The sequence below is a fragment of the Stenella coeruleoalba genome, assembly GCF_951394435.1.
Source record: "Stenella coeruleoalba genome assembly, chromosome: 15".
Lineage (NCBI taxonomy): Eukaryota > Metazoa > Chordata > Mammalia > Artiodactyla > Delphinidae > Stenella > Stenella coeruleoalba.
Window position 1 is genome coordinate 307,837 of NC_137161.1, and position 26,087 is coordinate 333,923.

Sequence of the window (26,087 nt, forward strand, 5' to 3'; positions counted from 1 at the left end):
AGGACCTGGCCGACCCACGCTCCCCTCCTCAAAACCCTCAGGAAGGCCAGAGCCCGCGTCCCTAGAAGGGCGGACCAAGCTCCTTCCTCTCCCGTGGCCGTGCCCCACACACCTGCCAGGCCTCCCGTCTCCTTGGTTTCAGCACGAGCATCGCCGTCTCCACAGGACCACCCTGTTGATGGACAGATGGCTCTCTGCTTCCTTCCCCCTAGAGCCCCCGACCTCCGGCTAAACCTTGCGATGCACCTGGCGCTTCCCATGTTGTTTCCCACCTCCCCCGGTAGAGGGGCGGCCCTAGGAAAGCAGGAGTTCCCCCCTCTTTGTTCACTGCTCTTTTCCTAGACAAACACTTGCAGAGCAGACAAGTGACTCCGGGCCCAGGGCTGGGATATTCCGGAACTGGCTGAGCAGCAGAGTCCCTGTGGGACCCCGGGCTGGCTGCCCCAGGCCTCTCTCAGCGGCCCTGAGCCCAGGGCGATCAGGAGCCGTCAAGAACCCCCAAGCCATGACCTGCCCCTGGGGACAGCTCAGTGCCACTGGTGCTGAAGGAGAGAGAGGGGCAGCTGGGTGCCGGGTGGCAGGGCCAGGGGTCCGAATGGCTAGGTTTGAAACGGGCCTTCTGGCTTTTACAAACAGAGTTCTCTCTCTGCTCCCCTGGACATGCGCTCTGAATCACCTGTCTCTTCTCAGCGAGCTAAGCCTCCCAACTACCTACTTAGAGGCAGCACTTACCCTTCAGGGCTATCTTCCGAGGCCTGAGGAGGAGAGCAAGAGAGGCGACGGGCCTGGTGGCCAAAGCACACACAGAGGCACGCAGGGGTGCACGCATCCGCCCGTGCCCGCGTGTGTGTGCGCCTGTCTGCGCAAGTGCGTGCTCTGCCGCGCGCATCTGTGTGATGTGTGCACGTGCGTGTGTGTGTGAGACACGACCATCGAGTTCAGGTGGAAGGTGGTTGCCACACCAGGTGAGTCACACACAGCTGTGAAAGACGCTCCACTGAGCTTGCCTATGGCTTGACGCTGTCTCCGGTCTCCCTGCCCACCAGCCACGGCGCTGTCTCCGGTCTCCCTGCCCACCAGCCACACTGGGCTGGGTCAGGGCGGCGCACTCCCCCCCTGCCTTCTCCCTCCTCCCTGCGCAGGGGTGGGGAGGGAGGCTCACCGCCAGGACCTGCTTCCCCCGAGCCCCCGCCCCGCCCCAAGCGGCTGCACAGAGCGCGCGCCCGGCGCGCGCACTCACACTCACACCGCGCAGACTCCCACGGGCTCCCATTGCGCAGGCCCCAGCCCCCAGCCCCTGGAGACCAGGCAGAGGTCTCGCCCCTCCCCTGCGGCCCCCACCTCTCTCTCTACAGCCTGAACGCCCTCACAGGCTGGTTGGAAACAGCCGATTCACTTCTGAAAATGGAGCTCATCTCCCCAGGACGACAAGCGCACCAATACCCAACCCACGTGCAGACAAAGCCCCTGCTGCCCCGGGGGCCAGAGAGCAGAGGCTGAGGCGCCCCCGCCGCTGAGCCGGCGCGAGGGTCCCCACACCTGCAGGCCCAGCACCCCCTGCTCAGCACCCACAACCCCTGCTGCCCCGGGGGCCAGAGAGCAGAGGCTGAGGCGCCCCCGCCGCTGAGCCGGCGCGAGGGTCCCCACACCTGCAGGCCCAGCACCCCCTGCTCAGCACCCACAACCCCTGCTGCCCCGGGGCCCCCATCCTCTCAGCTTCCACCCCCAGCCCCCTCAGACGGGACGGGCCGGGTGGGGAGCCAGCAGCCCCCAGGACAGACTCAGGAGAGCAGAGATCAGGCCGAGAGGGGCTCGGAGCCCCAGACCCTGCCAGACACTGGTGGGGTGAGCAGGGACCCCGCCTCACGGCTTGCCTCAGAGGAAGCCAGGGCCGTGCTGGGAAACCGCCGGGAAGTTTCCTGTCATTCTGACACCGCCTGCTCCTCCCGGGGCTTGAGGGGAGCCCTGCCTAGAGCAGCCGGGCCCAGAGCAAGTTTGGGGTGGCATGTGGCGTCCTGCTGAGCTGGGGCAACGAGCAGGAGGGGCATGAGGGCGAGGAGCCCCGATCACAGGCCCACGCTCGGGGGGCGCCGGTCGGTCACGCGCTGGCTGGCAGGCAGACGGAGCCCTGGGCCCCCCCCAAGGCACTCAGGAGATAGGGACCCCCGGCACCCGTCCCGCGGGAGACCCACAACCAGGCCCAGAGAGGTGAGCCCTGCCCCACCCCAGGACAGCAGCTGAGCGACAGGAGGCCTGGGCCACTCCCTACCGGCCCAGCACCAGGGCAGTGGTCAGCCATTCACCCCCCAGGCCAGCCTGCACGCTGGCTCACACGTAGGCCACATGGTCAAGGGGAACGGGCGGCCCATACGCCAGGCCTGAGCCTCTCTCTGTCCTGTCTCTGGTGTCCAGGAGCTGGGACCTGACCCAGCACCCCTCCCCATGCACGAACACCCCCAAATCACGAAAGTCAGACCCAGATGCAGGGGCCTCCCCTCACACTCACTGACCACCCATCCCCTGGCCCCGGTGGGTCTCAGGCTGGGGCACCAATGACCAGTCCAGAACTTGCCCCACCCAGACCAGAGGGCGGCTCCCTCCCTCCCAGGCCCAGCTGGTCACCTTCTCTCTGCTTCTCAAAGAGAATCACCTCATACAAAGCTGTGAAGCCCATGTAGCCCACGTGGGACCGTGAGATCCCGAGGAAAGTTCTAGCCCCGGTGCCCCCCGTCCCCACCTCACACCAGAAACAAAAGCCGGTATGTAGAGACCACTTGGAAGCACGGGGTTCTTGGGGGACCGGGGGAGTAGGGGTCCCACCTGGGGGCAGCCCACTGGACGAAGGCTCGGCCCTGGTGGACAGCTGGAGCCCCTGGCCAAGGCTTGCCGCCCTCGGTCTCCCAGAGCCAGCAGCGCTCGCAGCCCAGGGCTCCTGGCGGTGTCAGCCAGGGGACACCGCCACCCCCGGCCCCGCCACCTCCTGGCACGTAGCAGCGCTGCCACGAGGCTGGAGACTCTTCGGGAAGCCAGCTCCCTCTGAGGCTGCCAGCGAGCAGGTTCTAAAAGTCCCCCAGGTGGTTAAGGACGGACTGGGACGCTGGCAGGAGGCCCATCGGCGGGGGCCACACCTCCCCCCTCCACCCCTGAGGCCGCCTGAGCTGGCCACCACCACATGTCACCCAGGCCACCAACTTCTGGCCATGTGTCTCCAGACAGGTCAGTGAGGAAAAGTGCCGGTGGCCACACGCAGAGGGTCTGCAGCGTGACTGGGAGGGCACTGCTCCAGGCCTCCCGATTCCAAGGGGGCCAGGAGTGTGATGGGAGGTGCATTTTCAAAGGGACTGTCTTGACTTACGTAGCTTGTGCTTTGGGGTGTGGCCGGGACAGGGGCTGGGGGCGGGGGGGGGGGGGCAGGTCCAAGCCCTCCCTTCCCAGAAGGGTAGCTGGCAGCTGCTCTCTGCAAGAGGAGGGGGCCTTGGGGGAGGAACCCAACCAGCCGGAAGTGCTACCCAGGAGGAGGTGCCCATGCGCTCCGCCACGCTCTCTCCTGCCACTGGAAAGGGGTGGATGGAGAGAGACGCCATGAATCCCGGCAAAGTGGCCACAACTTCTGCCAGAGAACTTGAGGCGGCTCCCATTCTAAGCTGACAGCCAGGTCCCGGAGTTTCTGGTCGTTTCTTTCTCAGAATCCAGCCCAAGGAGGCCCCTGCCCAGATTCCCAGCTCGGAAGCACCTCCCACCTGCCCAGGGCACAAACCATTATCGGTCCTGCCTCACGATGGAGGCCACGGGGCCGGAGAGCCCGGACAGCCGAGGCTTCCCCTTGCCAGGCACAACGGGCGCCGGCCTCTCTCGGGACAACGGCACCAGACACAGCGTCACACTCCCTGAGCCGCTGCCGGCTCTTCACGTGTTCCTGCCAGTGGTGTACGCTGCTATCTGCGCCGTGCGGCTAACGGGCAACGCGGCCGCCATCTGTGTGATCCTGAGAGCACCCAGGATGAAGACGGTGACCCACGCGTTCACCCTGAACCTGGCCATCGCGACGACTCTTCACACCGGTGCTGCCCACCAACATCGAGCACGTGCTGCAGCGCTGGCCCGTTGGGGAGCTGCTCTGCAAGCTGGTGCTGGCCACCGACCGCTGCAACATCTTCTCCAGCGTCTACTTCCCGGCCGCCATGAGCATGGACCGCTACCTGGTGGTGCCAGCCATGGTGCGGCCCCGCCGCACGCCCCGGCACACTCTCCGCGGGGCTGAGACCCCCAGCCTGTGCACCTGGCTGTGTGTCACTGTCACAATGCTGCCCTTCTTCACCTTCGCCGGGGTCTACGGCAATGAGCTACAGGTCACGAGCTGCGGGCTGAGCTGCCCACGGCCTGAGCGGGCCTGGTTCCAGGCAATCAGCATCTACACGCCGGTGCTGGGCTTGGCGGTGCCCACGGGCACCCTCTATGTTCTCTACGTGGAGGCTGCAGGCCCTGCGGCTCCACTCCGGAGCCAAGGCTCTGGACAAGGCCAAGCGGAAGGTGAGTCTCCAGGTCCTGGCTGTGCTGGCCGTGGGCCTGCTCTGCTGGACGCCCTTCCACCTGGCCTCAGTCGTGGCCCTGACCACAGACCTGCCCCAGACGCCACTGGTCATCATCATCTCCTATGTCGTCACCAGCCTCGGCTACACCAGCTCCTGCCTCAACCCCGTCCTCTAGGCTTTCCCGGACCACAGCTTCTGGAAGCGCCTCTGTGCCACGTTCCAGTGCCCAGGGGCATAGGCACCCCTCCCTCGCGGCCACGCAACCGTAGAAAGCTCTGCTCCTTTAGGGCAGCACCCCACTTGTTCACATCCCATCACGATTTTCTCCAGACAGAAAGAGAAAGCCCCACGAAGGCTGGCCACCAAGCCCGCAGAGGCGGCCATGGACCCCCCCGTCTCTGCCTCCTAGACAGCCCTTGGGTGGCCAGCTGCAGGGATTCAGGTCCCGCCGACCCAGGCAGATGGTCCTGGCACAACAGACGTCCTGGGGGGCACCTGGGGCAACAAAGCCAGGTGTCGCTGTAAGAGCCAAGGCGCACATCAAAGGAGGCCATGAAGCGCGCTCTCACAGCCCAAAACTCAGGTGGCGTCCCGCCAGGAGGCCTGTGCCCGTGTCCCCTCCTGGCTCCCTCAGCAGGGCTCAGGCTCCCTCGAGCACCCCATGCCCCTTGTGCCCTTCATGCCGATGCCTGTGGTCCCCTCCCATGTCCTGCTATAGGACCCAGGGCCCTTCTGCCAGGACCTCTGGAGGGCACCTGTCACTTAGACAGGCTGGCACCTGGACCCCTTCCCCCCTGAGGTGTGGCCGGGGGCCTAGACTCTGCCAGCAGGGGCTCCACCTGGGGGTGGGGTGGGGACACTAAGGGGCTGGCTGCTCAGAGACCATTTCTGCCACGAGTCCCTGAAGACGGCTTTGGTGGGCCTCGGCCAGGCTCCGCACTCTTGGCCCCACGGCTCTCAGCTGCTTCCAGGCCTGGAGCTCCAGCCCTGCCGTTCCGTAAGTCACCTGCCCGGCACCCGATAACCCTGCGAGGCTTATGGGGCCCCAGGTTGGTTTTAGTCCTTGTGACACGGCTCTAGTCAGTCTGTCCCGCTGGCAAGCAGGACACACCTTTCGCCACCCGGTGAGGTGGCCCCCAGGCTGCATGGCCGCCTCCCCCCCACCCGGTCACGTGGAAGAGCTCGGACCCACGCCCCTCTCCCCTTCCCTCTCTCAGCCTGAAACAACTCAGAGGCTACCTCCGTCCTGTTATCTTTCTGACCACATGGTATTAGTAAGCTATTACTGTATAAAACCCTCCCCCAAAATTAGCAGCTCAGAACATTTACTAGTTCACAACCCTTGTGGGTCAGGAACCTTCCAGCAGCTCTCGGCTGGCTGCAGCTCAGGGTCTCTCATGACATTGCAGGCAGGACTTCAGCCGAGGTCCCAATCACCTGAAGGCCACACCGGGGCTGGAGGAGCCGCTTCCTCTCGTGGCCACTGGCCGGAGGCCTCGGTTCCTGGCCCTGCGGGCTGTCCACAGGCTGCTCGGGCATCCTCCAGGGGTGGCAGCGAGCCCACAGGGCAGCAGCCGAGAGAGCCAGGCGGAAACCTCCACACCTTTAAGGCCTACCTGGGAAGCCATTCTGCTTTCTGTTCCTTAGAAGCGAGTCCCCAAGTCCCACCCACACTCAGGGGCTGTGGCCACTTCTCAAACCGCCACTAGCACCCAGCCTCCCCCACGAAGAACTAGCCGTTCCCGATCCGCTCTCTCACTGTGTTGCAGTCACACCTCTCCAAGCAGCAGCCGTGATTACCTCGTCAGCGTTCATCCTGCGCCGTGCGAGCTCCTCGAGAGAAGAAGTTGCGGCTCCCACACCCCAGCTAAGACCCCAGCTGGGCCGAAGCGAGGCGTGAGTGCGCGTGGCGTGAGCGCGCGTGGCGTGAGCGCGCGTGGCGTGAGTGCGCAGCAGCGGGGGCGGGGCTGTGTCAGCCGGAAGCCCACGGGAACGCCGGGCCGAGCAAGGGTCTCCCACCCCGTCCCCTGCAGAACATCTCCCTAGCACGGGAGGTGCCAACCAAGCCTCCTCAACGGACCGCACACTTTTTATCCCCTGGGGTGGCCCCCGCCCCACACACAGCCCAGCAACGGGAGCCACCGTCTCGCACTGGGGTCCATGGTGGGGGCCGAGCAGGGGCAGGCCCAGCCAGGCGGTCCACACCCGATGGGAGGGAGGGTCTTCACGCAGGGCCCGCGACACACCAAGGGTGGGGGAGACATGGGCCAGCCAAGGTTGGGGGGAGAGGAGAGCCCTCACCGGGATCCTGCCCGAGTGAGTTGTGGACCCCGGGGAAAACGCACCCCCCCCCCTCCACCGTGCCTCCGGAGATGGACTGGGGAACGGGGAGGGAGTGTCCCCATGCCCTGGGCTTCTGGGCCCAGAGAGAACTGGCCGTCTCCTTCCACTCCCCAAATCCCCTCGCCGTGGCCCGGACCCCGGCCCCGCACCACCCGGCGCGGCCCCTGGGCGCAGCCTCCCGCGGGCCACAGCGCCCCTGGTGGGCAAAGTCCAGAGCGCCAGGCGAGCCCGCAGCTTCCCCGCTGATCCGCTGACCGATCCGCTGACCCTCCCCCGCCCGGCCTCCCCCACTACCCCGTGAGGAAGGTTCGGCGTCCCTTCTGCGCAGGCAGGCGGGGAAACCAAGGCTCAGCGAAGCCGGGAGACTTGACCGAGCCCAGCTGGTGGGGGTTGGGCGGGGGCGGGGATTGGGGCACGGAAAGGGGCAGGGGGCGAGGTGGCGATGCAGGCTGGGGGCCGGGTCGGAGCGGTGGGGCGTGGAGGTGGGGGCGGGGCGGGGCTGGAGGCAGGGGGCGGTGTCGGAGGTGGGAGCCGAGGAGAGGTCTGGGTGCAGGTGGAGAGGACGAGCCGTGGTCCGCTTCCGAGGTCCCGCGGGCTGCTGGCCTGCCCCTCAGCCCTGCCTGGACGGGGACGAGCGCAGACGCTCGCTGTGGGTTCGGCCTGGTTGGCAGCCCGGAGCCCACCCTGAGCCGCCTCCTCCGCCAGGACCCCGCTGCCTCCCCCCGTGCTAACTGCCACTGACCATCTTGCACAGGGCGTTCCCAAATGGCCAGAAGCCCAGGAGGACATCTGTGCCCTGGAAGGGCAGTGTCGGCAGCACCAAAGTGTCCGCCGGGCCCGCCGGGGCCAAGCTACAGATGTAAATGTCGGCTGTCTTCATCCTGGTGTGTCTGCAGAGGACGGGGAGGAAGAGGCTTCATTTGGCCACCTTGGCAGACCTGCCAGCGAAGGGCAAGGGGCCATCACAGGGGGCACCCTAAACTTTCCCTTGATGCTAAATTTTTGTGTTAACAGCAATTTGCTTGTCATTAAAACTTATATAAACCCGGACATTGGCCCCTCTGCCTGTGCCCACGCACTGCGACCGAGCTGGCCCTGGATGCCCCTGCGAAGCCCCTCTCTCTGACAGGGTTGTCTGCCCGACAGTCAGCCTGGGTAGAACCGGGCCCACGCAGGAGCCAGGAGGATATCAGAATCTCAGGGCTGCCAAAGGAAGCGGTTCTGTGCATCTGTCATCAAACTCCCTTGGATCCGCCCAAGGAACGAGAAAGGAGCTAGAGCGGGGGGAGGTGGGAGTGAGGAGAACCCGTAGCCCACTGTGGGGAAGCACCCACCACTGGATCCGCCACTGGAACCTCTGGCTACAGGGGTGGGGAGTGCAGTGCTTGATTGTTTGGGGGGAAACTTTGTGCTGAAGCAAAGAAGACAGGCCCCCGGCACGTCATGAACTAGTCGACCCCTTCCCAAAGTGGGACAGTCTGCCAAGCACAGAGCCAGGTGGAGAGCACAGAGCAGGTTGGAGGACGGATCTACCTACACCCCCCGTGCTAATCCCAGAGAATTTACCCCAACGGCCCCCCAAAGAGTCAGAAACACCTGTTGCAAGCAGAGCGCCCTGACCAGCGTGCAGGGGGTTATTCTGACCCTCCGTCACGGCCCCTGGAGACAGTTCAGGGCTGGTTACGTGCAGGGGAAATCACACTGTCCACATGCATAGATACATGGAGACACATGTTACACCACCACAAATGCACATGTCTTTCAACCTTGGCACAAAAATGCTGCAGCCATAGTGGCTCCGGTCCTCAGAGCCTCCCGCTGCTGGCAGCACGGACAGAGCCCCGTCCTCCCCAAGGACGACCCCACAAGGCCAGGGTCCCCAAAGCAGGAGAGGCCAGTCCAGAGTCAGCACCTCCTCCTCTTTCCAGGTGCCTCAGCTCACCTGGCCAGGTCTGCAGCTCAGCTAGCAGGTAGAGGCAGCTCTACCACTGCAGATGTTTCAGCAGCTTGTCTGCAGGGAGAACGCTGGCCAAGTCACCGAGCTGCAGCCTCCATCTGCAAACTGGGAGGGTACTTCTCTGGATGGTCACAGCGGGCAGGGTCCCCACGGCTCAGATGGTCCTTGCAGCCTCCCTCAAGCAGGTCTGCCAGCCCCAGCTCTCCTTCCAACTCTGCATACGAAGCCGCCTCTGACTGGGAAGCTCAGGCTTCCCCCACAGATAACGGGGGGCTTGAAATGAAGCAGGGCGTCAGTCACTGGGGGTGCAGGGCCGAACCTGTCCCAGCTGGCATCCTTCCAAGGCCACCAGGACCCAAGCAGGACACACGGTCCTGACAGCTGCACAGCCGCTGACCTCTGATGGAGTCTGAAAGGAGGGCTTCGAGGGACAGCCCGAGGGGGGCCCAGGCAACCCAGACAGAGCACCACAGAGCCCTCCCCACCCCACAGCTGAGGCCAGGCACGTGGGGCTGCTTCACAAATGACAGGGTGGCCTGCGGCGGTCCTCCTGACCGCCTCGCAAACCTGAACGGCCACGTCTGCGGCGCAACAGTTCACGTGTCCTGGAGGGAACAGGCTTGCTGAGAAGCCTCCTAAGGAGTTCCACTCTCAGGGCGAGTCCCACTGCCCAGGGATGCCCACTGGACTCTCCAGGCGGCGCCAGGCCCATCCAGCTGCCCAGAGGAGACACTGCAAGGGTCCATGCAGACAGCACACAGCACGAGGGCACGTGGGACTGTACAGCCGCTGTCACGCTTCCGGCTGTGTGCCCACCCGGAGACGGATGCAGCAGGGGAGAGGCCAGGACGGTCCATGAAGCTTGGCAGTGCCGGGCATGCTCACCAGTGAGTCCTGCACCCCCTCCCCGCCCTCCACTAGGAGGGCAGCCCTAATGCTCTGACCCGTCCCGTGATGTCACCAGACCCTCCAAGGCCACAGGGTGGCCCGTGGAGGCTGGTGATGCGCAGCTGCACGTCTGCCTAGAGAGCGGTGACCTGCGTGAGCTCCGTGTTTGGTGTGGATGGGCTCTGCGGGCTGACAGGCACCATGGGCAGGTCCACGCCTAGTCATGCCGGCCGTGGCACCATCTCAGAGGTCTTGCGAGCATGAGCCACATCCTTGGCGATGCTGCGCACGCGGTCTGACACCTGCATCTCCCGGCGCAGGGTGGGCGCGCAGCAGAACTTGCGGAAGCAGGCCTTGAAGTTCTCGTCCAGGAAGGCGTAGAGGATGGGGTTGAGGCAGCTGTTGACGTAGCCGAGGGCCGTGCAGAAACGCAGAATGGCCACCACAGTCTCACTGCCCGGCTGCACGCCCAGCCCCTGGACCAGCACGAAGACCTGCACGGGCGTCCAGCAGCCCACGAACACAGCCACCACCACCAGCACCAGACGCGTGATGCGCCGCAGGTTCCGGTCCTTCTCGCGGGAGCCTGAGAGCAGGCGGACGCCTCGCAGCCGCCGGATCATCAGGCTGTAGCAGACGGAGATGATGAGCACAGGCATGATGAAGGAGAAGAGGAAGATGCAGATGGCAAACACGGGGCCCCAGTAGTCCTGCGGGGTGGGGATCTCCACCAGGCACTCAATCTCTGCAGGGAGAGAAGCAGGGTCAGGGAAGCTGGGCAGGTGGGCAGGGAGAGAGCCACCCAGAGCCAGGGGAGCGTGGCACTGGGGAGGAGGGTGCCCTGCACTGACCTTCATCCTCAACCTGTGCCGAGCCCATGATGGCAACGGGAACGCCGACAACAGAGGCCAGGGCCCAGATGGCCACATTGACAGCCTGGGCCTTGCTGGATGTCCGGACGTCAAGGGCACGGATGGGGTGGCAGATGGCTATGTAGCGGTCCACGCTCATGGCAGTCAGCGTGAAGGTGCTGGTGAACATGTTGTAATAGTCAATGGCGATGACCGTCTTGCACAGGGCGTTCCCAAATGGCCAGAAGCCCAGGAGGACATCTGTGCCCTGGAAGGGCAGGGTCAGCAGCACCAGAGTGTCTGCCAGGGCCAAGTTAAAGATGTAAATGTTGGTAGCTGTCTTCATCTTGGTGTGTCTGCAGAGAGGACGGGGAGGAAGAGTCTTCATTTGGCCACCTTGGCAGACCTGGCAGCGAAGGGCAAGGGGCCCTTCCTCTTGGCCATCACAGGGGGCACCCACTCTGCCCCCTGCTAAAATGTAGGTTCATGGGCCCAGCCCAATGCCATGGAGCCTGAAGGCAAGTATTTTAACAAATTCTTCAAGTACTTACAGCACACAAAAAATGGTTCGCAACCTAAAGACTTGCCTGCCTTGGAAAGGATGGGTGTGGGGTGGGGGGAGCAGAGTGTCTGCCTGACCCTGCATGAGAGCAGAAACAGGACTCATAAGACAAAGAACCTGTCCTCCTCCCTTTCAAGTCTCCCCCAAGACCCTTCTTGGACCAAAATGTTGGCCCTTCCACCACCAGAGGTTTCCAGGGGCTCCAGGATCTGGAAGAGCACGCCAAACCAGGCCTCACTGTTGCCTAGCAACCGAACAGGAGATGGTGACAGGGATGGGACAGATGCTAATGGGGTCTCATTGTATGCAAGACCCTGGCATGGGTCTGGAGGAATTGTGGGTGCTTAACAACTACCTGCTAAACGAATTAATAGTTGTTATAATGGTGATGGTGGTAGTGTTGGTGATGGTGGTAATTATGGTGGTGGTGGTGGTGGTGGAGATGGCGCTAGCAACAGTGGTGGTGATGGTGGTGACAGCGATGGTGCTGGTGATGGTGGTGGTGCTGTTGATGGTGATGATGGTGGTGGTGGTGGTGGTGATGGTGCTGTTGGTGGTGGTGGTGGTGATGGTGATGGTGGTGGTAGTGGTGGTGGTGATGGTGGTGGTGGTGATGATGGTAGTGGTGGTGATGGTGGTGGTGGTGGTGATGGTGGTGGTGGTGATGGTGATGGTGGTGATGGTGGTGGTGGTGGTGATGGTGGCGATGGTGATGGTGGTGGTGGTGGTGGTGATGGTGCTGTTGATGGTGATGATGGTGGTGGTGGTGGTGATGGTAGTGGTGGTGATGATGGTGGTGATGGTGGTGATGGTGGTGGTGGTGATGGTGGTGGTGGCGATGGTGATGGTGGTGATGGTGGTGGTGATGGTGCTGTTGATGGTGGTGGTGGTGGTGGTGGTGATGGTGGTGGTGGCGATGGTGATGGTGGTGATGGTGGTGATGGTGGTGGTGATGGTGCTGTTGATGGTGATGATGGTGGTGGTGGTGGTGATGGTAGTGGTGGTGATGATGGTGGTGGTGGTGGTGATGGTGGTGGTGGCGATGGTGATGGTGGTGATGGTGGTGGTGATGGTGCTGTTGATGGTGATGATGGTGGTGGTGGTGGTGATGGTAGTGGTGGTGATGATGGTGGTGGTGGTGGTGATGGTGGTGGTGGCGATGGTGATGGTGGTGATGGTGGTGGTGATGGTGCTGTTGATGGTGATGGTGGTGGTGGTGGCGGTGGCAACACCAGAGACAACAATGTTCCATGTCAATTAAGCTGCCATGAAGGAATCTGGGGTTTCTTTCTGCCTCTTAGAGAGAGATTAAGAATAAGCTCAAAGAGGCCTTAATCACGACCAAACAACAAGGACAGTGATGGCGGCAGATGCTGTGCCAAGTTCTTCACTTGGATTTTAACTCATTTAAGATTCCGAAGCGCTATTTTGCTGCCCGGTCTGCACAGGACGACATTCAGGCTCAGAGGACCTAAACGGTCTTCTCAAGGCCACAGAGCTGGTAAAGGAAAAGTGGGTCAAGAGAACTAGAAGAGCAGCCACAGGCAGGAGGAAAGATTTGCCAAAGACCCATCTGACAAAGGACTGCTGTCCAGAATGCACGAAGAACTCCTAATGCTCAACAATAAGAACACAGACAGCCTGGTTAAAAATGGGCCAAAGACCTTAACAGACCCTCAGCAAAGAAGACATACAGACAGCAAAGAAGCACATGAAAAGATGCTCCACCTATGTCATCAGAGAAATGCAAATTAAAACAACAGTGAGGACTTCCCTGGTGGCGCAGCGGATAAGAATCCGCCTGTCAATGCAGGGGACACGGGTTCGAGCCCTGGTCCGGGAAGATCCCACATGCCGCGGAGCAGCTAAGCCCATGCGCCACAACTAATGAGCCTGCGCCCTAGAGCCTGTGCTCTGCAACAAGAGAAGCCACCGCAATGAGAAGCCCGTGCACCGCAACGAAGAGGAGCCCCCGCTCGCCGCAACCAGAGAAAAGCCCGCGCAGAGCAACGAAGACCCAACGCAGCCAAAGAAAAAAAATTTTTTTTAATAAAATAAAACAACAATGAGATACCAGTACATACCTATTAGAATGACACCACTAAATGCTGGTGAGGGCGTCAGAAGGTACAGCCATTTGAAAGACAGCTTGGCATTTTCTTACAAAACAGACTCTTACCATAAGACCCAGCAATCACCCACCCTTCGATATTTAACCAAAGGAGCTGAAAATATATCCACATAAAAACCTGCACACGGATGTTTATAGCAGCTTTATTCATAGTTGCTGAAACTTGGAAGCAACCAAGATGTCCTCCAGTAGGTGGATGAATAAATAAACTGTGGCTCACCCAGAAAATGGAATATTATCCAGCAGTTAAAAGGAACGAGCTGTCAAGCCATGAAAAGACACGGAGGGCCCTCACATGCGTATTGCTAAGTGAAAGAAGCCAACCTGAAAAGGCTACAGACCGTCTGATTCCACATTCTGGAAAAGCAAAACTATGAACGCAGTAAAAAGATCAGTGTTTGCCAGGGGCTGGGAGGTGGGAAAGGATGAACAGGCAGAGCACGGAGGATTTCTAGGGCAGTGAAACTACTCGGTGTGATACTGTAATGGTGGATACATGCCCTTATATATTTGTCCAAACCCATAGAAAGTACAACACCAAGAGGGAACCCTAAGGTAAACTATGGGTTTGGGGTGATTACGATGTATCAAGGTAGGTTCATCAGTTGTGAAACTGTACTATGCTGGTGGGGATGTTGATAATGGGGGAGGTTATGCCTGGGGAGGGGAGGGCAGGACAGGGACTATATGAGAAACCGCTGTACCTTCTCCTCAATTTTGCCGTGAACCTAAAACTACTTTAAAAACATTGCCTGTAAAAAAAGAGCAGGGACTGGAACTGGGTGTTTCTGACCACCGAGGCAGTCCACCCCGTGCCACGGCTCAGAACACATCGTTCTGCCTCTGAGCCCGGCGTGCTCACAGCAGTTCCCGGCCATCACTCTCCGTGGGGACTGCTCGTGGGCAAGACGACCTCGCCTCTCTGCTCTCTAATCAAGATGTGCCTCTGAGGGTTTTGATGCCCCCGCGCAGAGCAGAGACCCCACAGGAAACACTCACAACCGGAAGGAGGAACAAGCCCACCCCCACCCACATTTCTCACCCGTAGCACCCCACCGCCACCCACATTTCTCACCCATGGCACACCCTCCAGCCACCAAGGGGCACGTGAGCCTAGTACCCCGGGGTCAGCACTGGGGGAAGGGCAGCTGCTCCTCGCAGCCCCTTGTCTGAGCACACACATGACACACACCAGCACATACAAATGCACAAGGGCATGCTTACACACATGCACACACGGACACAGCCACAAGGGCGTGCACACGTGCGCGCGCATACAAAGCACACGTGTGTGCCCGCATGCACACGTGTGTGTTCACACTCGCGCATTCATGCCCGCGCTCAGATACATGTGCACACATGTACGTGCTTGCACGTGTTGTGTCCATGCACACAGATGTATGTACAAGGTGCAGTGTACACACGTATATGCACACACCCAGACATGCACACACACACGTGTGCACATTCACGCGGGTGCACACTCGTGTGTGTACACACATTTACACGCTCGCGTGCATGCGTACACACACATGTATACACGTGTGTGAGCACGTGCATGTGTCCCCACGCCGTCCCGATGCCATCCCCACACGCTGTTCTCACCCTGTCCCACATTCCCCGCATGCTCTTCCCATTATACCTCCCCATGCCATCCCCACGCTGTCCCCCATGCTGTCCCCACGCTCTCTCCCACGCTCTTCCCACTTTGTTTCCCCATGCTGTCCCCTCATGCTGTCTCGGCCATCCTTCCACAATGTCCCCACACCATCCCCCATTAGGTCCCCCCAGCAGCGTGGCTGCCACCCTTGACCGCACAAGCGTTCCCATTCTGAGCACCAGCAAATGCTGGAATCGGCCCAAACACCAGCGGTGAGCACGGAGCCCCGGAGCCGAGGAAGGGGCCTCGTGAAGCTGCCCCAGCACCGGGCCTGGACGACGCCGACAAGAGCTGCCTTCCGGGATCGCTGTGGGGCCCGTGAGGTCCTCACGCGGCAGCTGGGCTGGGAGCCTGGCGCACGGCTCAGATGGCGCGTCATCTCTCAGGAGTCAGGGTGGCGCTCCATCTGGGACAGAGCTGCGCCTCCTCCCACACCCGGGCTGGACCCTGCCTCTCCCTCTCCCCCAGCCAAGTGCCTCTGCCCTCAGGAGCTGAGCCGCCAGGGCCTCAGGACCGACCCTGCCCAGTGACAGGGGGCCAGGAATCGAACAGGGGGTGGGAGATCCCCGCATGCCAAGCCTGCCAGAGCAGCCCCTGCTCCATGCCCTCGGCAAGCTGCTCGGGACCCACCGGTGGGAGGCGGGGGGCGGGGGGGTGCCCAGCCTACCTGAGGATGACATACATGACGAGACAGTTCCCCAGCAGCCCCCCGACGCACACAGCCAGGTAGAGCCCCACGATGGTGACCTTGAGCCCGAGGGGCAGGAAGGCGCCGTGGCTGGCATTGAGCATCAGGTGCGGGGGCAGCAGGCTGTGGTTGGGGCTCAGGAGAGACAGGTTGCCCTGCAGGTGGCCGCCGTAGAGGACTTCCCAGAACGGGGCAGGGAAGAGGGACTCCATGCCCCGCCCTGCACGCAAAGCCCCACGGTACCTGCGGAGGCACAGGGACATGTGAGCGCAGCACCCAGCACCCACCCGGCCCCAGGCCGCAGACACGGAGGCACGTGCGTGTGCACACACACACACACCGGGCACACGGAGACACGCAAACGTGTATGCCAGGGACGGGGCACACGTGCACACACACAGGGACACAGTCTCAGCTGGCCTGCGGGCTCCCACGTGGGATGGCGGATGCGCTTACACAGCGGGATGTGTCCACCATGGGGGCTCACAGACACACAGCACGCGCACACACACACACACACACGCACACAGATGCCCAAAGCTGCCCTCGGGCACACGCAGACACAAAAGGGACCAAGACACACCCAGAAACACCTGGAACACTGGGCACAGGGCAACCGAGCACAGGGCCTCCTCCTGCCCCTCCCCAGCCCTGCCTGAGAGCTGCGGCCACCACAGGTCACCTCCACGCCAGCCCCCAGCGGCTCAGCCTTACCTCGGTGACCTCCGTGGGAGCTGGGACCCCGGAGGCCCTAACCCTCGGCCTGCGGCAGAGCAGGGCTGGGAGCGCCGGCCCGACTCAGCTCTGGGTCTGGACGGCGCCGCGGCTGCCGCACGGTGGCAGCTGCTCCTTTTCCTTCTCAGACGCCAGACCAGACGCAGCAGCCTGGTGCACGGAGCTGGGGGAGGGGAGCAGGCTGCGGCTCCAGGGGGGCGGGGCCGTGCAGGATGGAGGAGGGGGCCCCAGGCTGGACGGGGACAGAGGCAAGGACCAGGGTGCACCCTTAGAGATGAACAACAGAGAGGCTTGGACCCACAGAGCCCAGACGGAGACAGGCTCGAACACATGGACACAGGGATAGAGGTGCACATGAGAACTCAGACACGTGGACGGACACACACACACACACACACACACACACACACACACACACAAGGACGCACAGGGACTCAGGGACAGACACATGGAGACACAGGGACAAACACACAAGAACAGACACAAAGGACATGCAGAAACACACAAAGACATGGAACGGAGACTCGGAGAGACACACACAAGACAGAGACAGACGTGAAGCCGCATCTCACTCAGAAGCAGGGCCTTGGACGGACTCAGACCTGCCCCAGCCGGAGTTCCATGCCCAGAACAGCGCCCCTCAGCTGGGATCCCAGGGCAGCTGAGCCACAGGGGCCGCCGGTTGGGTGGCTGGGGCCCTGCGCAGCCAGCCCTGAGCAGATCAGAGCCTCATAAGCAAGCAGGGTGTCTGGACGGTCCAGCGCGCCCCACGTGCCTCCTGGGTGCCAAGCCTGTCCACCCCCACCACCCCTGACTGTGGGCCTCGGCAGCACCTCCGTGCCAACAAGGGCACCTCAGCAGCGTGAGGCCACCTTCAAAGGGGCAGAGACAGCGTTCAGAGCCAGGTCTGTCTGCCACCTGAAGACCCAGCAAGGGCGCCTCTGCTTCAGCGGACGGGTCCCTGAACAACATCTGAACATCACTGCCTCACAGCCTGGGCCCCCAGCACCCACACGGCACAACATGGAGCTGCCTCCTGCCCATCCCTGGGGGCACATGCCTCGTGGGTGACCCTGAGCTGAACTGCCGGCCCCACCCAGTCAAGGGGTCGTTCTTCCTGCCCGGGCTCTGCCCACACAGCCCAGCCCCTGCTTGGAGCATCTGTCTCCAAGGATGGGGACCTGGTTGCTAGGCGACTGGCAGCAGCGTCGCTAGGATACCTGGCGAATCAGGAGAGGACAGAGCAGGCAAATACCCTAGGGCTCAGCATCCCAGGCTGTCCCCCAGGACTTATCTCTGCATCTTCACTGCAGTCGACCCAGGGACACGTGTGGAGACATGGGGCACATCCGCAGAGGCACTCAGGACACAAAGACTCACAAAAACACACACAAAGATGCCCAAGTAGGCACACAGGTAAACAAACAGACGTGGGTACGTGCTCAGAGGACGCACAGACACTCGAAGGGACCCACAGACGCATGGGCCACACCCACGCAAACCCACACTAGGGTGCACGTGAGGCACAAGGTAGACGCGGGAGAAGAGGCAGAGCAAAGCCTCAGACGCCCGGGGGACACACGTGCACCACATTCTCCAGGCAAAGCTCGAAGCCCCATCCCATTGACCTTGGGAGCCCCAGCAGGGCAGGAACCCCAGGGGCTCGCCCTCCTGCAGCCTCCCCGACCTGGGCTCCCCGAGGTCTGAGCAGCCAACCTCAGCCCCTCCCACCCCCACTGCCTGGGCCCACCTGCCCGCCAGTTTCCGAAGCTGCGTTTCCTAATGGCCTTGAGCCTGGGGAAAGGGCGGGGCTAGGAGGCTGCCTTGACGCTGGGTGTGAGTTCCAGTCTGGACAGACCTCCCGTGAGGACACATCGTGGGGGGCCAGGCCAGGGTACTGATGACACTCCCTGGGGATGGTAGCCCCCAGCCCTGGACCCTGCAGCATTCCCACAAAGGGGGCCTGGCCCAGGAAATGGCCCAGCCTCTCTTGAGCCCTGTACGGCCAGGATAAGACACAGAACATATGTGCTACACATGGGGCAGCAGGTAACACGTGTGAGCATCTGTATCGAAGCAAGACAACCTCAAGCACACACATCATATGCAGGCAAAGCAAAACATGCAAGGGTACCAGCGACAGCCCAAGACACGCAGCTTACGTGAAGGACAGCACAGAGCACGGGTCCGCCACATATCAAGTGACAGCCTGACCAGGGCTACACTTGGAGGTCACAGGCCTTCCGGGCAGGACCCAGGTCCCAGAGTGCCGGTGACACCCACAAACTGGGGTGAACGCACCTCACCCTTGCACCCAGTGACTCAGGGCCCGTCAGCGCCAGATGCCACACTGTCTGCTGCCCCTCGGTCCGCATATGCTTTGCCACCCCCGACACCCCCCGGAGTAGGGCACGGGAATCAAAGCACGGTCGCCAGCAGCCTCACCCAGAACAGCCATCCCCAGGGAATTCAGTCACCAGGCCAGCTGTGCTGTTGAAAAGTCAAAGCAATGGGGCTTCCCTGGTGGCGCAGTGGTTAAGAATCCACCTGCCAGTGCAGGGGACACGGGTTCAAGCCCTGGCCCGGGAAGACCCCCACATGCCGCAGAGCAACTAAGCCCGTGAGCTGCAACTACTGAGCCTGTGCTCTAGAGCCCGCGAGCCACAACTGCTGAGCCCGTGTGCCTAGAGCCTGTGCTCCGCAACAAGAGAAGCCACCGCAATGAGAAGCCCGCGCAGCGCAACAAAGAGTAGCCCCCGCTCACCGCAACTAGAGAAAAGCCTGCGTGCAAAAAAAAGTAAAAGGATTTTCATAATTCTGGGCTTCTTCATAAAATATTACTTTTTCCTTGTGATTTTAACTTCCTAATATTTACACACTGTGACAGAATTGTAGATTTGCAGTATAATGTTAAATTTTGTAGTCATTTAATAATCCTTATTGATATTATTTTGAAGTTTTCAGGTCTTGGCGTCGATCAGCACGCTCTTAGATCTCAGCATTTCCATCAGCCCTTGAAAAACACATGAATCCTGGACACAGAAACGGGCGGGAGACGTGGCCCAGGGCCTCACAGTGGCTGGGCCCCAGACACAGGGAGCACCTCTCCTCCCAGGGGAGCTGTTGGGGGGGGGTAGAGAAGCAGGAAGAAGCTCCGCTCAGGAATGTGAACTATGCCAACACCAGGCCCTCTGGGAGTCAAGGAGGAGCAGGTGTCAAAGGTTTTCAATCCTACAAAAACAGAGGGAAAGTTACAAGTCCCTTCCTGCAGGAGAGTGCGCCCATTCTCCCCCTCCCCCCATAACTCCCACTCTTGCAAGTCACTTCCCCCCTGCATCTCCCTGGCCAGGATCCTGGGAAGCTAAGAGGAGGGCCCAGACTCCTGTCTCAGAGAACTCACTCCTGTGGGAGTGCAGAGTGAGGGCCAGAGGTGGTGCTGGCCTGGGCTGCGTGTATCCAGGAGGACTGCTTGAAGGAGGCAGGTCAGCCTGCCTAAGCCCTCACTGCTTCTTCTGGAGCCCAGAGACCTTTGCCTTCAAAAGCTCCTCGGTGATGCTGAATCCCAAGGCCCAGGCCTCACCCTACAGGCACAAGCCCTGCGGCAGCCGGGGGCGGGAAGGGGAAGCATCCAGGGAACAGCTCCTGCAAAGGCTTGGGGGCTGGAAGGATGGGCAGTTCCATGCAGCTTTGGGAAGCGGGGGATGGCATGCCAGCTCCCGAGATATGGGGCCACAAAAGCGAGGGGACGTATGTATGCATATGGCTGATTCACTTTGTTGTACAACAGAAACTAACACAGCATTGTGAAGCAATTATACTCCCATAAAGATGTATTAAAAAAAAAAAAACCTTACCCTCTCACTGGGAGGCCAGAGCAAACTCCCAAAAACAATGGCAACAGTCAACAGCCTCCTTCGGAAAGGCCAGAACCTCAGCTGAGACGCCACCCCCAAAGCCAGGACAGTCTCTCCCCTCAGGGACTCAGGTCGTGAACTCCCAAAACGGCACCATCCATGGGCCTCAGTGCCCACCTTGGCACATCCATGAATGAAGGGAAGAGGCATGTCTACACTGTGGGAACCACCAGTACATTAACAAATTCTGGACTTAATGCACTAATTCTGGCCTAACATCAACTGTGGAGTGAGTACATGGATTATTGAACCCAGAATAATCTGATGAGTGCATGAACAAATTAAAGAATTAATCAATTAAGCGAATCAGTTCTAAAATATTATGAAATTAACAAATGCACAAATAAATTACAGAAATCTAGGACCCAGGACCCAGAAATCAAAACCCGAGTCTGGGGACTTCCCTGGTGATTCGGTGGTAAAGAATCTGCCTTCCAACGCAGGGGACGCGGTTTGCTCCCTGGTCGGGGAACTTAGATCCCACATGCCGCGGGGCAACTAAGCCCGCGCACCACAACTACTGAGCTCACGTGCCTCAAGGAGAGAGAGAAAACGCGCACACCACCACTAGAGAGAAGCCCGCGTGCCGCAACGAAGAGCCCACGCGCCGCAACTAAGACCTAACACAGCCCAAAAAAAAAAGAAAGAAAGGACTTCCCTGGTGGCGGAGTGGTTAAGAATCCACCTGCCAATGCAGGGGACACGGGTTCGAGCCCTGGTCCAGGAAGATCCCACATGCCGCGGAGCAACTAAGCCCGTGCACCACAACTACTGAGCCTGCACTCTAGAGCCCTCGAGCCCCAACTACTGAGCCCCCGTGCCACAACTACTGAAGCCTGCACACCTAGAGACCCTGCTCCGCAACAAGAGAAGCCACCGCGATGAGAAGCCCGCGCACCGCAACGAAGAGTAGCCCCCAGCACTCCACACCTAGAGAAAGCCTGTGCGCAGCAACAAAGACCCAATGCAGCCAAAAATAAATAAATGAATAAATTTATTTGAAAAAAAGAAATAAAATAAATAAATATTTAAAAAAAGAAAACAAAACCAATGGTCTTAGAAAAAAAACACCACCCCTGTTCTTACACCACCCCTGGAACCCCCAGACTTGCCCTGGAAGAGGTGAAGAGTCCTGAGTTCTGCTGTGGGAGGCCTCGTGGGCCATGAAGAGGGGGAAGGGGCTCAACCACGAAGGTCTCCTCAGATCTGCGCCCCCTGACCCCAAAACTAGCCAGCAAAGACCTCTCCAGCCAGGAAGCTGGGCCCACAGCCCGCAGAAGAGTGCGTTTGGGGCTCTTCAGAAAAGAAGGAGAGCGCACCCGGGCTGTTAAAGCTGAGGGTCATCTCCCTCGTGGTCCTTGACAGCCGGGAGGTCCCGGGGCGGGGCATCTGGCCGGGGACCTCGGTGCACTCGGACCGAAGTTCTGACCATGCACCTCCCCGAGGGCTCGCCCCGCCCCCGTTGGCTTGGGGGAGGGGCGGGCCTCCTGGTTGCCGAGCAACCGCGTCAACAAGTCCCAGAGAGTCTGGGCTGAGTTGGAGGCCCAGACCCGAGAAGACAGAAAGTATGGGGTGTGGAAACGGGAGGCAAGGGCCGGGCGCTCGACCGCCGCCGCTAGGGACGGGGCGGGGGAGGGTGCGGACGCCAGCCTCTGTCCCAGTGTGGGCCAGGACCCGGCCCAGGACCTGGGGTCCGGGGTCTGAGGTGCTGTGGGCTGGGCCGGGCAAGGAAAGGAGCCCTGCAGGGCTGCACCGGGACTTCCGGGGTGTTTCCCTCTCCCACCTCGGGGGCCCTTCCCCCTCTACCACCTTTTCCCTGGGCTCGTCTCTCCCTCACTCCATCTAGACCCAGCGTGGGACAGGCTGGGGGGATGGCGTCTCCCCTGCAGCAAGCCAGCTGTCCATTCGACTCTGAGACTCCGCCGCACACAAGTGAGACCTCCCACAGACAACACAAACGGACCCACACAACATCAAACACACACACATCTCCCAGAAAAGCACGAGTCCTCTGCCCAAGATATAATGAAGGCCCACCCCCGCCACCTCCAGCCCCTAGCACTAAGACAGAGGGGTCTGAGGCCTACGCAGACATGGGGGACGGCCACAGCGAGGGTCCTGGCATGGGAGGAAGTGTCCTCCTAGCCTCGCCCAGAGCAGCCTCAATCTGTCTCCACCCCTGGGTGGTGCCTGAGGTCAACTCAGGGGTCTCAGCATCTTCCCAGTGCGGGAGAAACAGCCCGTGGGCAGGAAGGGAGTGGATCCGAAAGTTCTAGCGGAATGCAGGAGTGAGTAAGGAGGCTGAGCTGACCGGGACGTGTGCGCGGTTGTGGCAAAGGCGCAGAGACCAGAGGTGCGGGCCCTAAGGCGGGCTGCACAGGGTCCAGAGGGGCCGGAGCTGGGAACCCAAGGCGGGGCCGGGCCAGACCGAAGGAGCGGGCGCCAGCGGGACATCGGGACATCGTCTTCCCTCGGCAGGGCCCGAGGATGCAGCCAGAGCCGGCGAAGGGACCGCGTGCAGGGTCCCGCGGGAGCGAGTGGGTAAGGGCGCGCAGGGCGCAGGGGCCCGCGTGAGGTGTGCCAAGGCGGAGTCCCCGACGCCGAGCTGGGCCCTCACGCCGGAGGGCCTGGAGGCCATGCGGCCCGCGCAGCGCCACAGCCACCTGCTCTTCGGCGACCTGCTGGAGGACGTGGGCGCGGCCGCTTCCGTCTTCCCGAGTGAGTCAGCAGAGCTGGGGTACCGCATGCCTGACCCGCGCGCGTGGACGCTGCAGCTCGAGACGCCCGCGCAAAGCCAGGACCAGGTCCTCGGCGTCCTCAAGGCCGCCGAGGCCCGCGGCCGAGTCCGCGCTCTCCGACTGCGCCACGCCCGCCTGCGGGTGAGGCAGGGGCGGGGCCGGGGCGAGGAAGGGACGGGGGGACCACCCGGCCGGGGGTTCTGAGGGCGAGGCGGGGCCGCCCGTCGCCAAGGCTCCGCAACATCCCCGCGCCCTGACCCCGGCACCCGCAGGCGGAGGAGATCTCGCTCCTAATCCTGCGGCAGAAGTCCGCGCGCGCCGCCCTCAGGCTGGAGCTGTTCCTGCCGCCGCAGCTGAAGCCCACGCGGATCCCAGACCCCCTAGACCGTCGAGAGGTGACTGCGAGCCCGGGAAGGGCCGGGGAGGGGCGGGGGCCCGCCCTCCGCCCCGCACACCCGGCCCCAGCACCTCCTTCCCCGCAGCGGAGGCGCGTGGAAACCATTCTGGAGGAGAAAGTCGATGGCAGCATCTTCCCGCGTTGATGGCGACCCCACCGTGCACGACTGTGCCCCACCCTCCTACGTAAAGTTCTCACTTTCAAAGCGCCCCCTGGTGTCTAGGCTTCCTTTCTCTAGGTCCCCTGGGAGGGAAGGGGGAAGGATGGATGCACCCGATGTCACAGGCATTGGGGTACTCAGAGTGCAGCTCCTCCAACAAAGTGGAAAGCTACAAGCTGGCTGACATCAGACTCACAGGGGGCAGGGACACCCCGAATCCCCCAAATCCCACGCTGCCCCCATCAGGCAATCTGGTGCCCTGTGAGTCCGTGGGAGCCCCCAGCCTGGGTGTGATGGGAGGAAGAGCCTGGCCCAGCAGCAGTCACACCCCCAGAGGTAAGGGCGGCCTCGGGGAGAAAGTGGTACCCAAGCAGGACCCCAGACTGCAGCTCATTCCTTCAGAGGGTCAGCGAGGAAGGTGACATTCTGGACAGGAGAGTGACTGCAGAAGCCGAAGCTGGCCTTTGGACAGTCAGCCACGCCTGGGGCCCTCAGAGGACCAGGAGCCTGGGGAGGGCGAGGCCCTGCAGGCAGAAAGCACCCTCGGGTCTTCCTTTCTATCTTGATAATCCTCCTCTGCCCCTTTGATCCCCCTTACTGGACCCCACCACCACCACACACACGTACACACACACGCAGAGGACAGGAAGGACACCGCCCCTTTCCATTCTGACAAACCCACATCCTGCAAACCCTCTGGATTCTGAAGAACCTCCCATGTTCTGGACAGATCTCCCCTTCGAGAACTTACTCTCCTGCCCAACACAGGCTCTTCGCAGAGACTGAGATTTCTCTTAGCCGGCTCTCCCTTTTCCTCCCTCCCAGCAGTCCAGCAGGCTACAGAGCGGGGGGCCTCAGACAAGGCCCTCCCCTGCCAGGAGCCTCTGGCAGAGTTGCCAGCCTGCAGCAGAGAACTGGTCCTGGAGGGGTGGGCCCTCTACTGGCAGAGGTCAGAGCTGGGGTCCAGCAAGGAATCCTGCTCTGTGGCGGCCAGTGCCCTCCCTGACGCAGCTCAGAATGGGGACCTGAGCCCTCTGTGACCTCAGCAAGCCCTTCCCCTCACAGGACCCTTCGCCTGTTCTGGGTCGTTGCACCCTTGGCGTTGATCCAAGCCCAGAACTGTGTGTGGAGCTGGAGACTGGAAGCTCCATGAGGGAGGGGGAGCTCTCTATGGGGGGGGGGATGCGGGGGGCGGTTCAGGCAGGTAGGGGAAACAAGGAACAGGGGAAGAGAAGGTGGCTCGGGCGAGGGGAAGGAGGGCATCAGGCAGGCACTTGAGGACAGAGGATGAGAGAGGCACCCACCGCCCCGAGGAGGCCAGCAAGAGGGCGGCCTCACAGACAGCTCTGCACCAGGCGTGGGGCTGGCACATGGGCACCCTTTGATCCCCACACCAGGGAGGGGTCCTTGGTCTGCAGAGAAGGCCCAGGAAAGTGGCCGAGGACAATTCTGCAGGGCCTGAAGGAGGCTTCTGCTATGGGAAAGCAAAGTATGTAGGCCGCAGCCCAAGGTACTGGGGGCTGGGAGCTCATGCTCTAGACAGAGGGTCTTGGGTTCAAATCTCACCCCCAGCATTACCTGCTGCACAGCCTTGAATGAGCCCCTGCCCGGCCCACCTGGTTCCTCCTGTGGAATACGGGATAGACTCCCCAGAGGAAGGGCAGAAGACCCAGGAGGGCCGAGGCAAGGGGCACGGAGAGGCCTAAGTGGCCGGGGGACATGCGGGGGTGGTGAGAGGAAGGACAGTGTATGGGGGGCTGGGAGGGGGAGGGGAGGGCCAGAGAAGCGTAGAGTGTGGCCTGAGTGGAAGAGAAGTGCGCTGACCCACACCCGCATCCAGCTGCCCCGCGCGTCTCAGGAGGCGGGTGAAGGTGCCACGGCAAGTACCATGGCGGAGGCAGGGCTGTGTGGCCTTGACGAAGCTCTGGCCCGTCTTTGAAGGACCCCCCTCCCGGGACTGTTATCTAAGCTAACTACGAAGCAGCCACCTCCCATCTGGGCAGGCTTCCAGCCGCTGCCCTGTCCCAGCCAGGCTGTCAACATGGCAGCCAAGCCCCCTGGGCACAGGGCATCAAGACGCCCCCCGGACTGCAGGGCCCCTCTCTCCTCCCTGACCTTGGCCCGCACCCTCTTCAGCTCAGCTCCTGCCCTGCTGCCCTGCCAGCGGCTCCAGCTCCGTCCCGTGCTGAGCAAGCGGTAGCACTGAAACGCCCCCCTCGTCGCTCTGTGGTTCTCCTTAGCTCTCCTCACCTCTCACCCAGTCTGCAAGTCCACTTCTTGTCTGCTCCGGGGCTTGTCTGTCCTGCTCGCTGCCAGGTCCCACTGCCTGGCACACAGGGGACACGCAGACATTTGCTGGATGAATGAGGAGCGCACGTAAAACCTCCACTGCCCTTTATGCCCCCAAGAGCGCGGAAGACAGCGAGCACCTGCAACCCGAGCAACTGGAAGGCACTTTGTGAGCGGGCCCTGGGCGCCGCGGACAGGAGCTGCGTACGGTCGGGGGCCAGGGCCACGCAGACACTGGCCCA

At 61.7% G+C, this 26,087-nt stretch overlaps 3 protein-coding genes across 7 annotated transcripts; 2 read left to right on the plus strand and 1 right to left on the minus strand.

The window, feature by feature from the left end:
- Positions 1 to 3,778: 3,778 nt before the first annotated feature.
- NPBWR2 (neuropeptides B and W receptor 2) lies at positions 3,779 to 4,770 on the plus strand (the record flags this gene model as incomplete). The annotated part of the gene is given in 4 exon segments (XM_079944590.1): positions 3,779 to 4,047; positions 4,049 to 4,468; positions 4,470 to 4,704; positions 4,708 to 4,770. Coding segments are annotated over 4 exon segments (987 nt in total).
- A 4,745-nt stretch (positions 4,771 to 9,515) lies between these two features.
- OPRL1 (opioid related nociceptin receptor 1) lies at positions 9,516 to 26,000 on the minus strand (the record flags this gene model as incomplete). 5 transcript variants are annotated; one of them, XM_079944963.1, is made up of 3 exons in its annotated part: positions 9,516 to 10,465; positions 10,572 to 10,927; positions 25,807 to 26,000. In XM_079944963.1, the coding sequence occupies 2 exons, from the start codon at positions 10,915 to 10,917 to the stop codon at positions 9,942 to 9,944; spliced, it is 870 nt and encodes a 289-aa protein (XP_079801089.1). In that variant the 3' UTR covers positions 9,516 to 9,941. The 5 variants fall into 5 exon arrangements, with proteins under 5 accessions (XP_079801089.1, XP_079801087.1, XP_079801088.1 ...); XM_079944961.1 differs by lacking the exon at positions 25,807 to 26,000 and adding an exon at positions 23,468 to 23,487; XM_079944962.1 differs by lacking the exon at positions 25,807 to 26,000 and adding an exon at positions 15,592 to 15,839.
- LKAAEAR1 (LKAAEAR motif containing 1) lies at positions 22,338 to 23,541 on the plus strand (the record flags this gene model as incomplete). The annotated part of the gene is given in 3 exon segments (XM_079944965.1): positions 22,338 to 22,784; positions 22,787 to 23,140; positions 23,272 to 23,541. Coding segments are annotated over 3 exon segments (660 nt in total). The 5' UTR covers positions 22,338 to 22,748.
- Positions 26,001 to 26,087: the final 87 nt, after the last annotated feature.